General features: G+C 41.5%; 1 protein-coding gene across 6 annotated transcripts in view; it reads left to right on the plus strand.

Moving 5' to 3' along the window:
* Window positions 1-13,038, plus strand: part of Stk33 (serine/threonine kinase 33) — a 186,022-nt gene that overhangs the window by 148,294 nt on the left and 24,690 nt on the right. For all 6 annotated transcript variants that reach the window (XM_050163319.1, XM_050163318.1, XM_050163320.1 and 3 more), the window contains one exon: window positions 10,167-10,364. In XM_050163319.1, coding sequence (XP_050019276.1) covers window positions 10,167-10,364 — 198 coding nt within the window. The remainder of the gene's footprint in view (window positions 1-10,166; window positions 10,365-13,038) is intronic.

Below are 13,038 nucleotides of genomic sequence, written 5' to 3' on the forward strand. Positions count from 1 at the left end.
ATCGTGAAAGGTGATGCTTCTGTGATTTCCCTCTCTGTTTCCTTATCCTTAGTGTATAGGAAGGCAACTGATTTTTTGGAGTTGATCTTGTATCCAGCCACGCTACTAAAGGTGTTTATCAGCTGTAGGAGTTCTTTGGTAGAATTTTTGGGGTCGCTTATGTATACTATCATGTCATCTGCAAATAACGAAAGCTTAACTTCTTCCTTTCCAATACGAATCCCCTTGATCCCCTTATGTTGTCTTATTGCTATTGCTAGAACTTCAAGCACTATATTGAAGAGGTATGGAGAGAGTGGACATCCTTGTCTTGTTCCTGATTTTAGTGGGATGGCTTTGAGTTTTTCTCCATTTAATTTAATGTTAGCTGTCGGTTTGCTGTAGATAGCTTTTATTATATTTAGGTATGACCCTTGTATCCCTATTCTCTCCAAGACCTTTATCATAAAGGGGTGTTGAATTTTGTCGAATGCTTTTTCCGCATCTAATGAAATGATCATATGGTTTTTTTCTTTCAGTCTATTTATATGGTGGATTACATTGATAGATTTGCGTATGTTGAACCAGCCCTGCATCTCTGGGATGAAGCCTACTTGATCATAATGGATAATTTTTCTGATGTGTTCTTGAATTCGGTTTGCCAGTATTTTATTGAGAATTTTTGCGTCGATATTCATGAGTGAGATAGGCCTGTAATTCTCTTTCTTGGTTGGGTCTTTGTGTGGTTTTGGTATCAGGGTAACTGTAGCTTCATAAAAGGAATTTGGCAATGACTTTTCTGTTTCTATATTGTGAAATACGTTAAGGAGTATAGGTATTAGCTCTTCTTGGAAGTTCTGGTAGAATTCTGCGTTGAACCCATCTGGTCCTGGGCTTTTTTTGGAAGGGAGATTTTTGATAACAGTTTCTAGTTCTTCGCGACTAACAGGTCTATTTAGATCATTCACCTGGTCTTGGTTTAGCTTTGGTATATGGTACTTATCTAAAAAAATGTCCATTTCTTTTGCATTTTCCAGTTTTGTGGCATACAGGCTTTTATAGTAAGATCTAATGATTCTCTGGATTTCCTCTGTGTCTGTGGTTATGTCCCCCCTTTCATTTCTGATTTTATTTATTTGCGTGTTCTCTCTCTGTTGTTTAGTTAGTTTGGATAGGGGTTTGTCGATCTTGTTGATTTTCTCCAAGAACCAACTTTTTGTTTCATTGATTCTTTGGACTGTTTTCTGTGTTTCTATTTTGTTGATTTCTGCCCTCAGTTTGATTATTTCCAGTCTTCTACTCCTTCTGGGCACCTCTGCTTCTTTTTTTTCTAAAGCTTTCAGGTGTGCCATTAAGTCCCCAATGTATGCTTTCTCTGTTTTCTTTAAGTGGGCACTTAGTGCTATGAACTTTCCTCTTAGCACTGCTTTCATCGTGTCCCATAGGTTTGAGTATGTTGTCTCTTTATTTTCATTAAATTCAAGGAAGACTTTAATTTCTTTCTTAATTTCTTCCTTGACCCAGGTGTGGTTCAGTAGTTGACTGTTCAGTTTCCATGAGTTTGTCGGCTTTCTGGGGGTAGCATAGTTGTTGCCATCTAACTTTAATCCGTGGTGATCTGATAAGACACAGGTGGACACTGATATTCTTTTGTATCTGTGGAGGTTTCCTTTGTTTCCGAGTATATGGTCAATTTTTGAGAAGGTTCCATGAGCTGCAGAGAAGAAGGTATATTCTTTCCTATTTGGGTGGAGTGTTCTGTAGATGTCTGTTAAGTCCATTTGCTTCATTACCTCCAATAATTCTCTTAATTCTCTATTAGGTTTCTGTCTGATTGACCTGTCCATTGGAGAGAGAGGTGTGTTGAAGTCTCCTACTATTAGTGTGTGTGGTTTTATGTCTGCCTTGAGTTTTAGAAATATTTCTTTTACATAAGTGGGTGCTTTTATATTAGGGGCATAGATATTCAGGATTGAGATGTCATCCTGATGAATTGTTCCTGTTATGAGTATAAAGTGTCCATCTCGATCTCTTCTGATTGATTTTAGTTTGAAGTCAGTTTTGTTGGAAATTAGTATGGCCACACCTGCTTTTTTGTTAGGACCATTTGCTTGAAAGACCTTTTCCCAACCTTTTACTCTGAGTAGATGCCTGTCTTTGTGGTTGAGATGTGTTTCTTGCAAACAGCAGAATGTTGGATCCTGTTTTCGTATCCAATCCCTTAGCCTGTGCCTTTTTATAGGTGAATTGAGACCATTAATATTAAGTGATATTAGTGACCAGTGGTTGTTTACTCCGGTTATTCTTACTGTTTTCGGTAGTAGAGTTTGTGTGTGTCCCTTCTTTGAGTTGTACTGGTGAAGGTTCGCTAGATTCCTGAGTTATTGTAGTCAGTGTTGGCAATGTTGGATTCCTTGGGTTGCGATTTTCCTTCTATTACTTTCTGTAGCGCTGGATTTGTGGCTACGTATTGTTTAAATTTGTTCTTATCCTGGAATGTCTTGTTTTCTCCATTGATAGTGAATACTAGCTTGGCTGGGTATAGAAGTTTGGGTTTGCATCCATGGTCTCTTAGTTTTTGAAGAACCTCTATCCAGGACCTTCTGGCTTTCATGGTTTCCATAGAGAAGTCAGGTGTAAGTCTGATCGGTTTACCTTTATAAGTTACTTGGCCTTTTTCCTTTGCAGCTCTTAATATTCTTTCTTTAACCTGTATATTTTGTGTTTTGATTATTATATGGCGAGGGGATGCTTTTCTTTGATCCAGTCTGTTTGGTGTTCTGTATGCTTCTTGGATATTCAAAGGAATATCTTTCTTTATGTTGGGAAAGTTTTCTTCCATAATTTTGTTAAATATATTTTCTGGGCCTTTGAGCTGTAATTCTTCCCCTTCTTCTATTCCTATTATTCTCAGGTTTGGTCTTTTTATTGTGTCCCATATTTCCTGAATGTTTTGTGATGAGAATTTGTTGGCTTTGCTGTTTTCTTTGATCAGTGCGTTTATTTTCTCTATGGTGTCTTCAGAATCTGAGATTCTTTCTTCTATTTCTTGTATTCTATTGATTATGCTTGTTTCTGTAGGCTCTGCTCGTTGACCTAGATTTTCCGTATCCAGCTGGTCCCCAGTTTGTGCTTTCTTCCTTGCTTCCATTTCAGTTTTCAATTCTTGAACTGTTTCCATTACCTGTTTGTTCGTTTTTTCTTGGTTTCCCAGGGTCTCATGTACGTATTTACTCAATTCTTCAAACTTTTTGTTATACTTCTCATCCATTTCTATAAAGGTGTTTTTTACATATTGTTTAAGGGACTCTATTGCTTTCATAAAGTTGATTTTTTCCACTTCTTCTGTGTTAGGGTGCTCAAGACCTTCTGTTGTAAGATCATTGGGTTCTGGTGCTTTCATGTTGTTTTTCAGGTTATTGGGTGAATTTTTGCCTTGGCGCCTGCCCATCGCCTCTTATTGATGCTCTCTAATTGGTCTTTTAAAACCAGATCAGGTTTCCCTGCTGGAAGAGGCTCCTCTTGCAAAATGCCCTCGTTCTGTTTCCTGGCTTCTGCCAGGGGCCAAGATCCCTCTCACCCCTCAGACGGGTCTTCAGGAAAAGAACCAGGTTCCCTGTTTGCCAGGGACCTCGCCAACCAAAGGCCTACCTCTTTGATTTAATTGTCCTGGGGCGATCTGCTCTCAGTATTGTGCTGGTCCCTGCCGCCTGCGTTGCCTGCCACTGTGTCAGTACCTGCCGGTCCGGCCCGCGCCAGCTGCGTCACCCACCGTGCGTCGGTTCAGCCCGCCGCCATCCGTGCGTCGGTCTAAAATAATTTTTTAATGAAAAGTATTTTTCTTAAAGATTTGTAGTTCTCCATGTATTCTGACTATGAGCCCTTTGTGATCTGTATATAAGCACACACGCTAACGCATATATGTGTGTATAATTTTCCCTCACTTATGTATCTTTTCCACTTCCTAGTACTGTCTTTGGTGGATAGTTATAACTTTGGTAAAAATTCCATGTACCATTTTTTGAATACTCAATAGACTTGGCGCCCTGCACAGGAACGTTTTAGCCCCCCCCCCCATGGCCATGAAGACAGCCTTCTGTGTTTCCCCAGAAGCTTTTCTAGTTTTAGCCTCACATCTAGATCCTTGCTACACCGTGCGGTACTTTTCACACGTGTTGTAATATAGGAATCAAGGTTCATGATTCCTCATGACAGGGTAGCCGATGGCCTTGGCAATACCATTTTGGAAGAGAAAAAATTCTAAGGTCTGATCCTCATTTTATCAAGTTCAAACAGCTAAAGAAACATTTCACCTTGAATACACACAGGTATCATTAAAATCTAAACAAGACATGGAGGAAATGGCAGTCCCCTCAGGAAGCCAGGGTAGAAGGAACAAAGTGGATGGTGCAGTTTAGTATTCATTTTCTACTTGTATAGAAGTGTACTACATTATAACTGAGCGGATAAATGGAAGAAATTCTTTGGCTGGATTAATAATGAAAATGCATTTTTGGACAACAAGGATATAAATGCAGTTCCAGTGTACCCAAAGCCCAGGAAGAAATATTTAGAACCAGATAATAAAATAAATCACAAAAATGATTTAAATGCTCTACCTTCTAAGAGTTTAAATAGTTCTTTCTTAATTTTTTTTTTGTTGGAAGCAAAGACATAAAAACATCTCACTTCTGAAAGATATCTCCCCAAGTCATTAGGTTCATTTGCTTCCTGAACACCAACACAGACAATTTGAATTGTCTTTGGTACTAACTACATAGATGATATATAGATTATAGACACACACACACACACACAAAGTAGTATTGAAGATGGCATACGCGATGCCTTCCTTTTCTTGTGAAGTGGAAGAAGCTGATTTAGAGGAAAGCATGGAGAGGATCAGCACAAATCCTTGCTCAGGCAGATTGAGGGTCCCAAACTGATTCCTCAAGCCATGGCTGTCCACCTGTTCCTCAGCAAGCCTCCTTACAGCCAGGTGTGTGATGCCCCAGTCTGAAGAGTGTTGGTGTGAAGGCTCAGCTTTACCTCTGACTGGAAACTCTGGGCTGCAGTTGGAGGTGCACTACCTCCTGAAGGCTAGGAGTACCAACACTAGCCTCATCCACTCGTTTCCTGCTACACTTGTGAGAAATCAAGGGACCAACTGTGTTCAACATGAAGCAGAAAACTGAAGCCTACCTTAGTGGCTGCTGTTGCCATCCAGGCCATCATGGTGACTGATCGTTCAGTGCTTGTGTGGCTCTCTACAGTTTGCACATGCTTCTTCCTGCTGCTTACATTGATAACTAGTTCCATGAAGTCCATGGCATTGTGTAGTAAGAAGTTGCTTGTTTGTTCCTGGCTGCTCAGTCCCAAAGTAACCACATAGAAACCGTATTAATTAAATCACTGCTTGGCCCATTATCTCTAGCTTCTTATTGGCTAACCCTTACATATTAATTTAACCCATCTCCATTAATCTGTGTATCACCATGTAGCAGTGACTTACTAGCAAAGTTTTGGTATGTATCTCTGGTGGGGCTACATGGCTTCCCTCTGACTCCACCCTTCTTTCTCCCAGCATTCAATTTAGTTTTCTCTGCCTAGCTCTGCTCTACCCTATCAGGCAAAGCCAGTGTCATTATTAACCAATGGTATTCACAGCATACAGAGGGAATCCCACATCAGCGTTGCATGTGATAAATGGTTTAAATGGTGAACAAAGCATGAAAATTAACATGTTACTCTCTTTCCTCTCACACTACACAAATAGGTTCATAGTCTGTAAACTGCTCTTTTCCCCATAATATATATTGGAAAGATTCTCCTAAGAATGTACAATGTTGTATCTTAAACTATGGATGTTCTGTAATTTTGCAAATTTCCCCCTATAGCATGAAATATGTAAATTGTTTCATTTCTTTCCTGTTAAAATCAGTGGCTCAGTAAATGTTCTCATAAATATAGTTTTGCGCATTATGCTATGTTAGCATATGTATAGAATAAGTTCTGAATGATGGGATCACTGGTCATAGAGACTACATGCTACACATTTTGATAGGTTATCAATAATTTGCCTGCTATAAGAAGAAAGTAAATATGGCTCTTTGGGTCTGGAGTAAGGACTCAGCAGTTAAGAGTGCTCATTCAGCACCCACATTGAGCAACTCACAGCGCCTGTACCCCGAGCTCCCGTAACTCCAGTGCCCTCTTCTAGACTCTGTTGAACTCTAGAAAGCTGCATGCACACGTACGCACGCACACACACACACACACACACACACACACACCTAAAAGTAAATCTTTAAAGAAAAAATAGAATTTGATTACACCCTCATGAACATAGGTTATCACATTTTAATTTATTCAAACTGTTATATAAAAATGAATACCTCAGTTTTTGGACTAGGCTTTATTAATTTTGCAAAGTTAAGTATCATTTTATATGCTTTTAATAAAGTGTTTCATTTTTTGTTGAAAAACTTATTCCTAGTAACATCACCAGTGGAAATGTTTTCAGAAGTAGGAACTGACAAGAAGCCGAAGTTCCAGAATGTTCTCCAGCTTTGCCGATTTTATTTTCTCACATTTTACTGCAGCTTACATGTCTAGTTCATGAAGAGTCCTCGTTAAACATGCACTATTTACAGAATAATGCTAGGTACTCTTTGAAAGTCAGCCTTCATTAGATGAGGGAATACCACTTAGTCTCCATTTGTGGGGCTAGCCACTAAGGCAAAGAATCAAAGCCTTAGCAATGACCAAATGATCATTGCTTCTCTGTGAGTACACACCCCTGCCTAGTTTTTCCATACTAAAACATATTAGCCTGTTGGCTGTGCAGTGGAAATACTCCAACCCAAAAGGTCTCTACTTGGGGCAGCCTCCAGTTATCAAATGGTCACTGCTGTCTCGGAAGTGAAGAGTTCAATGTCTGACCTGGATTCAGCCAGCAAAGAGAGTTCCTCAGCTAGCACTGCGGCACTGAGGTGACATACAATCTAGTGCCTGCTGGCAGTTCTAGCCCGTTTCATTTGTTTCTTCAGCTGGTTAGTTTGTTTATAGTTTGTTAGACTGGAACACCCATAGCTATAGACCATCACTTACTGGTTAGTCTATGTATCTGATACAATTTCTCCTTCAACTGCTAACAAGCCTGAAGTGATAGCCCGTGAATGGGTTTTAGACACAGACAGCATGGACTTCACTTCCCAGTGTCTAAGTGTGCAAGCTTGCTAGCACAAGTGAGTACTGGAGGCAAGGAGTTAACTTTCTAAGTGGTGGAGTGTTTGTGATGATGATTCTATTTTAGATCCCTTTCCTTTCCTTACAATCTCTTTGGATTGAGAAATAGGGCAATTTCGTTGAGTACAAAGATACTCTCACCATATAGTGTTAGCCACTGAGCTCTTGGGTAGGCTTATAGGGGATTTTGGACACTTGAAAGCTCCCTAGAGATATGGATTTAAGAGAATGTAGGTGATCCTTACTCTCCGCGATAACACAGGGATGTAAAACGACAGCACAGGGTGAAACTCTGCAAAATGATCTTAACTAATTGGGGAAAAAATCTATGTCCAAACATCTCTGTTAAAACCTAAATATAAAAACTCTGCTCATTGTAGGTGTACATAAAGGTGAAATAAATTAAGGCCAATGCACATATCATACATTATAGAATTTTAGAGCTGTGAAGACGGTGAGGTTGGTGGTGGTGTTGGTAAGCGTTCACTAAGACTGGTTTGTGCAGTCTGGCCCTCTTGCCCTAGCAGTGACCTTATGGAGTGAGGGTCAGCGTTGAGTCCGGCAAACTCTCCCGCTGTTTGCTGCATTTTATCTGTGTCCAGCATTGTCTTCTTGTGCTTTCTATGTCTGAGACTTCTCTGGGAGTTCTCTGCGGGCATCCTTCCTCAGCAGTGTTTCCATCCTTTCTGGTACTTGTCAAATTTGTGTCTTCTACTTCCTTTGGCTGCAGAGGAGGGAGTGTCAGGGTCCCCATCACAAACTATTTCTTTTGCTATTCTACCTCTGTTTGATTCAAATTTTACTCTTAGTATCAACATTTTCTTTGCTTTGCTACACTTTTATCTTGTTGACTAATTCCCTGGAGACAAGGAGACAGGTGGATGAACTGGCCAGCAGATACCTAGTACCCAGGGACAGATATCACTTTGAAAGAAGTGAGCTATTTGATCATGGATTGTGATGGGCACCTGTTTGGTGTGGGCTGCAAGCCAGCAGTGAGGTTTGCAATTTATATAATGACATTTCATATGCCGTGGTGTGTGAAGTCTGAGCTGTGCTCTTGAGAGACTGACGCTGTTAGTCAAACCATGATAACTAAATATTTGCTCATCAGGACTTTGCACAGCACAGATTGGTATAGTAAGCTGCTGTCATACTATGCAGCTCATGGGTGAGCTCCACCATGGCTACTGTCTGTTTGGGCATGGTCATGTGCAGATGGGCTCGTCTTGCTAAGGCATCTGTGAGGTGATTACAGGGTACAGGCATTCACTTTGTTCTCCCTGGCAGGATAGCCTGCATGTCCTGTGATAAAGAATGACTTCCAAGTCCCAGCGCTTAGTATCTTCCATTGCAAATTGCCTGGCAGGGCTAGGAGTTGCTTTGTTCTTAGTCAGAGCTAACAGAGGCTCCAGATCTTTGTGGGTACCTGGTTGGAGCGGGGAGCGTGATGAATTATGTAGCAGCTCCCAAAATGTGTCACCTAAAAGTGATATATTTATTTTGACGAAGTCACAAATCCGGTTCAGAGAGAGTAGAGGGGTGAAATCCACAGTATCCAAAGAGTTAACCTGGGGATATTTATTTGGACAGGACGAGGTTCCAGACAGTTATGTCGGCTTGTATCTTTGCTAATGAGAGAATTAAATTGAGCCCAAGATGTGCATATCCAAAGTCTAGGATCCTGGGAACTGTGGATTCTGACAGAAGTCAGGATGAATCTAAGAAGTTGCGAGCCCTGGAGGTCAGAACTCAATCCAATGCGCTCCGAGGCGATCAGGATTTCAGATGGCTCTAGTCTCCCTTGGCTGCTGCCTTGGCCCAGTTTGTGCTCCAGCTCTAATGGCGCCTAATAGAGATGACTTTTAAATCGGCCTTGAAGGTGGTGTAGGCCATGGTTGTCAGAAAGGGAGGATATATCAGGGGGCAGAGGAGACCTGAGCGCAGCCAGTGTAGAGTACACAGATTCTAGGAAAAAGGTAAGGGTCTGACCTCCTAGGAGGCAGAACAGAGAGCTTGGGACTCAGTCTCCTAATGATCTCTTGTTATTGCCATTCTGTTCTTGATGCTGGTCTATTTTTAACCATGACTATATTAAACTCAATAAATCCTCCACAGTATATTTAGATGACTGCCCTTAATGTTCCCCGTCTCATGGTTTTCTGTGTCATTACAGTATAACACTTAAATCTACTTACATACAAAGACTACTTAGAATTGCCACATACCTGTGGTCTCTTTCTAACCTAAAGGTAATCCAAACATCCTCTCCAAATATTCTCTAACAGTTTGAATTAGAGTAAAAAAGCATTAAGTCAAGCAGGCGCCATTTCAGCTTACATCTGTGTGTCTTGGCACATTCGATGGGGTATTTGGGAGATAGAGTTAGGGTGTAATGGCCAGTCTTGGTTTGATACAGTTGTAGCTGGGATAGGAACAGCACACTGAGCGAGTTATAGCCAAATGGCCACATTATATAGAAACATTCCAGGCAAGAGCTTTCAAATTGATGATCTATATTCTTAGACACAGTGCTTACCTAACTGAGTGTGGATGTTTTTCTAGACATTTGGTGTTCTGTAGACTCACCTAACTTTTGGGAAGTGTCTTACCAGCTTCTTAAGAACAGTGCTACCGGGGTCTTGGCTGCCACAGCATTGTCATGTTGTGTCCTTGGCACAAGTGGACTACATTTACTGCTTGATGGCTTGAGAGAGGTTTCCTCTAACCACATTCACATCATAAATGATGCTTATATCCGAGAGCCACTGTGGGGCAGGGAGTGTGCTCCAACAGACACTGAAAGTTTTGCTTCTTACTTAGCTTTATAATTTTTCCATATGACTATCACTGATTTGGGGAGAACATATTTGTAAAGGTTTAAGAAATTTTCAATTATCTGGACTGTTTATAACATAAACATTTGTTTTTAATTTTAGGGCAATACATTTTCTTCAGCGAGACCAACCAATGTATTAGAAATGATGAAAGAATGGAAAAATAACCCTGAAAGTGATGAAGACACCACGACAGCTGAGAAGATGAAGCAGCCTGCGAAGGAAAAGTTGAAAAGTGGCCAAGTCGGGGGAAAGGTCCCTGACGTCAATGACAGTCCATCTGCAAAGGCGGCCAAGCAGGTAGGGAGGGGCACCGTGGCCGGCTCCGCCGTTCAGCACATCATTTCTCTGTTAGTTGCTAAAAAAGACTTGCATCATTCGGCAGGTGAGGTCTTTCTGCCTTCTAAGCCATGCCATTTAGCAGCAGGGCCTCATATTTAAGATCAGTGGCTGTTGGGAGTGGGGGTGTTGGCTTTTCTCTGTGAGAGAATGCATGCAGATTGAGCTCCCCTAATCTGAACATCCAGCAATTTCAGATGAAGGACACTCAGACTGTAGTAAGTGTTGTAGGCCTTGGGGCCTTACCAGCCTCTGTAATGAGTCCTGAGCTCTGAGGGCACAGCATGGGCACTGCCGCAGTCAGCCACGAGTGAACATGACTTCATTCCAGCTAAGCCTTTTCTGATGAAGCAGATGGTATGCCAGATTTGACCCATGGCTCCAAATTAATAAGTTTTGTATTCTACCCAGCTATAGAATTTAGAATTGGCTTATGCACTGTGTGCAAAGAGTAGTTATTATACAATTATTTGTATGTTGTTTCATAAAGTCCCAAACTTCATAGGTTTGTCATGTTACCTGATTAGATCTGAATACTTTCATGTCTGTGGCAGGGTTTGTTTGTTAACATTTGATTCTAGGTTATAGTTTATTAACTGGATATCTGTTGTCAGGGTTTTTTGTCCTGCCCAGTTCCCACAGTAGTTAAGTCCCAAATAAATCACACAGAGGTCTACATTAATCATAAACTGATTGGCCCATTGGCTCAGGCTTCTTATTAACTCTTATAACTTATATTAACCTATTATTCTTATCTACGTTAGCCACATGGCTCGGTACCCTTTTCAGTGAGGCAGGTCACATCTTCCTTCTTCTGTGTCTGGGCAGGACTGCGGAGGAATGGGCTTCCTCCTTTCCAGAATTCTCCTCTACTTCCTATCTGGTTGTCCCGCCTATACTTCCTGCCTGGCTACTGGCCAATCAGCATTTAAGTAAATTAAGCATAATTGACAGAATACAGAATTGTCCCACACCAGATATCAGATGGTTTGCCCAGAGAACCCCTTCCCTATTTTTTATATTTGTCAATATATTTTTTTTTCTGTTTGGGTTTGCTCTCCTCTGTCTGTGTCCTATTTAAACGCTGCATCCTATGCTCTAGGTAGTCCAGATTTCTTCGTTCGCTGTTGCTTTCCAGTCTCCTGTAGCCAGCAGATAGGCAGAGCACAAGGGGACTGTCCACGTGGGCTCTGACCCGTGCCCGGGAATGTGCAGTACTGCTGGACCCACTCCCAGCCAAGATTTCTGCCAGAACCTTGCAGAAGGGGCCTGGGAGAGTGACTGCCTGGCTGGGAAGTTCTGCGTCTACTGCATAGTATACTATGCATACTGCATAGTAAACGCCTGGATAAGAAGCTTAGCATAGTGACTTAGATTGTGTGAAAGAATCACACTTTTACAATAATGTAAACATAAGCTTATTGAGTTCCCTTCTTGTTTCATCTGACAACAACTCCTACATTGCTTAGCACAGTGTGTATTTTATATTCTCTTTAAAAAGTTATATCCTTAAACTCATGCTTACATTTCTTTTGGTTGAACAGTTTGAAGATTTTCTGTTTGCCGACACAGCAGCATCCATGATACAGTATTTGTGCATGTTGGTGTAATGCATACACACATGTATCTATGTGTACACATATACAAATACACACACTGCACATATTTTATGGGGTGCTGGGTTAGATCTGTGTTTATTAATGAATGTGATATAAAATGCGCTTGTGGGTTAAGTGTACCCCCATCTCCTTTTCCATTTCTCTGTCATGCTTTCTTCTCTGTTCCAGTCATCCTGTAAATCGTGGGCTAATGTGACCTGTTCTGGTCTTGGTTACTTCTCCTAAGGAAGAAAGGGATTAGAATGTGAGTTTTGTCACCTGTTACTAGGACTGTAGTCACAAACCTGAGAAGATAGCACTTCATTTCAGCAAGAACAGCTGTGCCGCCCTCAGGGCTCCCGGCATTGGTGAGCAAGGGCTGGGCCATGGCAGCACAGGAGTGGAGTTTATGGCCGCCGACAGGGGAGGTTGTCGTTACTCCAGGTAATGATGTCGCCTACTGGCAAAGCTGGGTGCATCCTAGAGGAGCTGGGCATTCCTCCAGCCTTGTTTCCTTAGAAGGCCAGCCTCTAGCACAGCCTCTCTCCATACTCCAAGTCTGCCCAGTGTCAGGAAAGCCCTCCCAGTGAATTCTGTGAGCATAATAATGTCATCTGGCCACAAAGACCACTCCACACTGTTTAATTAATAACCAGGAACTGGAAATTTAAACAGATCTTTCTGAGGCTGTAAAGAGAGGAGCACTACCAAAGCTGTGAATTACAGTGTCTACAGTTGCTGGTTCTACCACACCCAGGAGTTTAAACAGTGTTCTCCACTGTAGGCAGAGATCCAAATAATCACACAGACACTGTACTAATTACAACCGTTCAGCCAATGACTCGGGCATATTTCTAGCTAGCTGTTTAATCTTGAATTAACCCATTTCTGTTAATCTGTGTATCACCACAAGGCTGTGGCTTACCAGGCAAGGTTCTAGCATCTGTCTCCTTCAGAAACTACCTGGCATCTCTCTGACTCTGCCTACTCTCTCTCTATCTCTGTTCAGATTTTCCACCTGGCTTTATTCTGCCCTG

Source organism: Alexandromys fortis, unplaced genomic scaffold (assembly GCF_014885135.2).
Source record: "Alexandromys fortis isolate MF-2015 unplaced genomic scaffold, M_Fortis_MF-2015_v1.1 scaffold_129, whole genome shotgun sequence".
NCBI classification, from domain to species: Eukaryota; Metazoa; Chordata; class Mammalia; order Rodentia; family Cricetidae; genus Alexandromys; species Alexandromys fortis.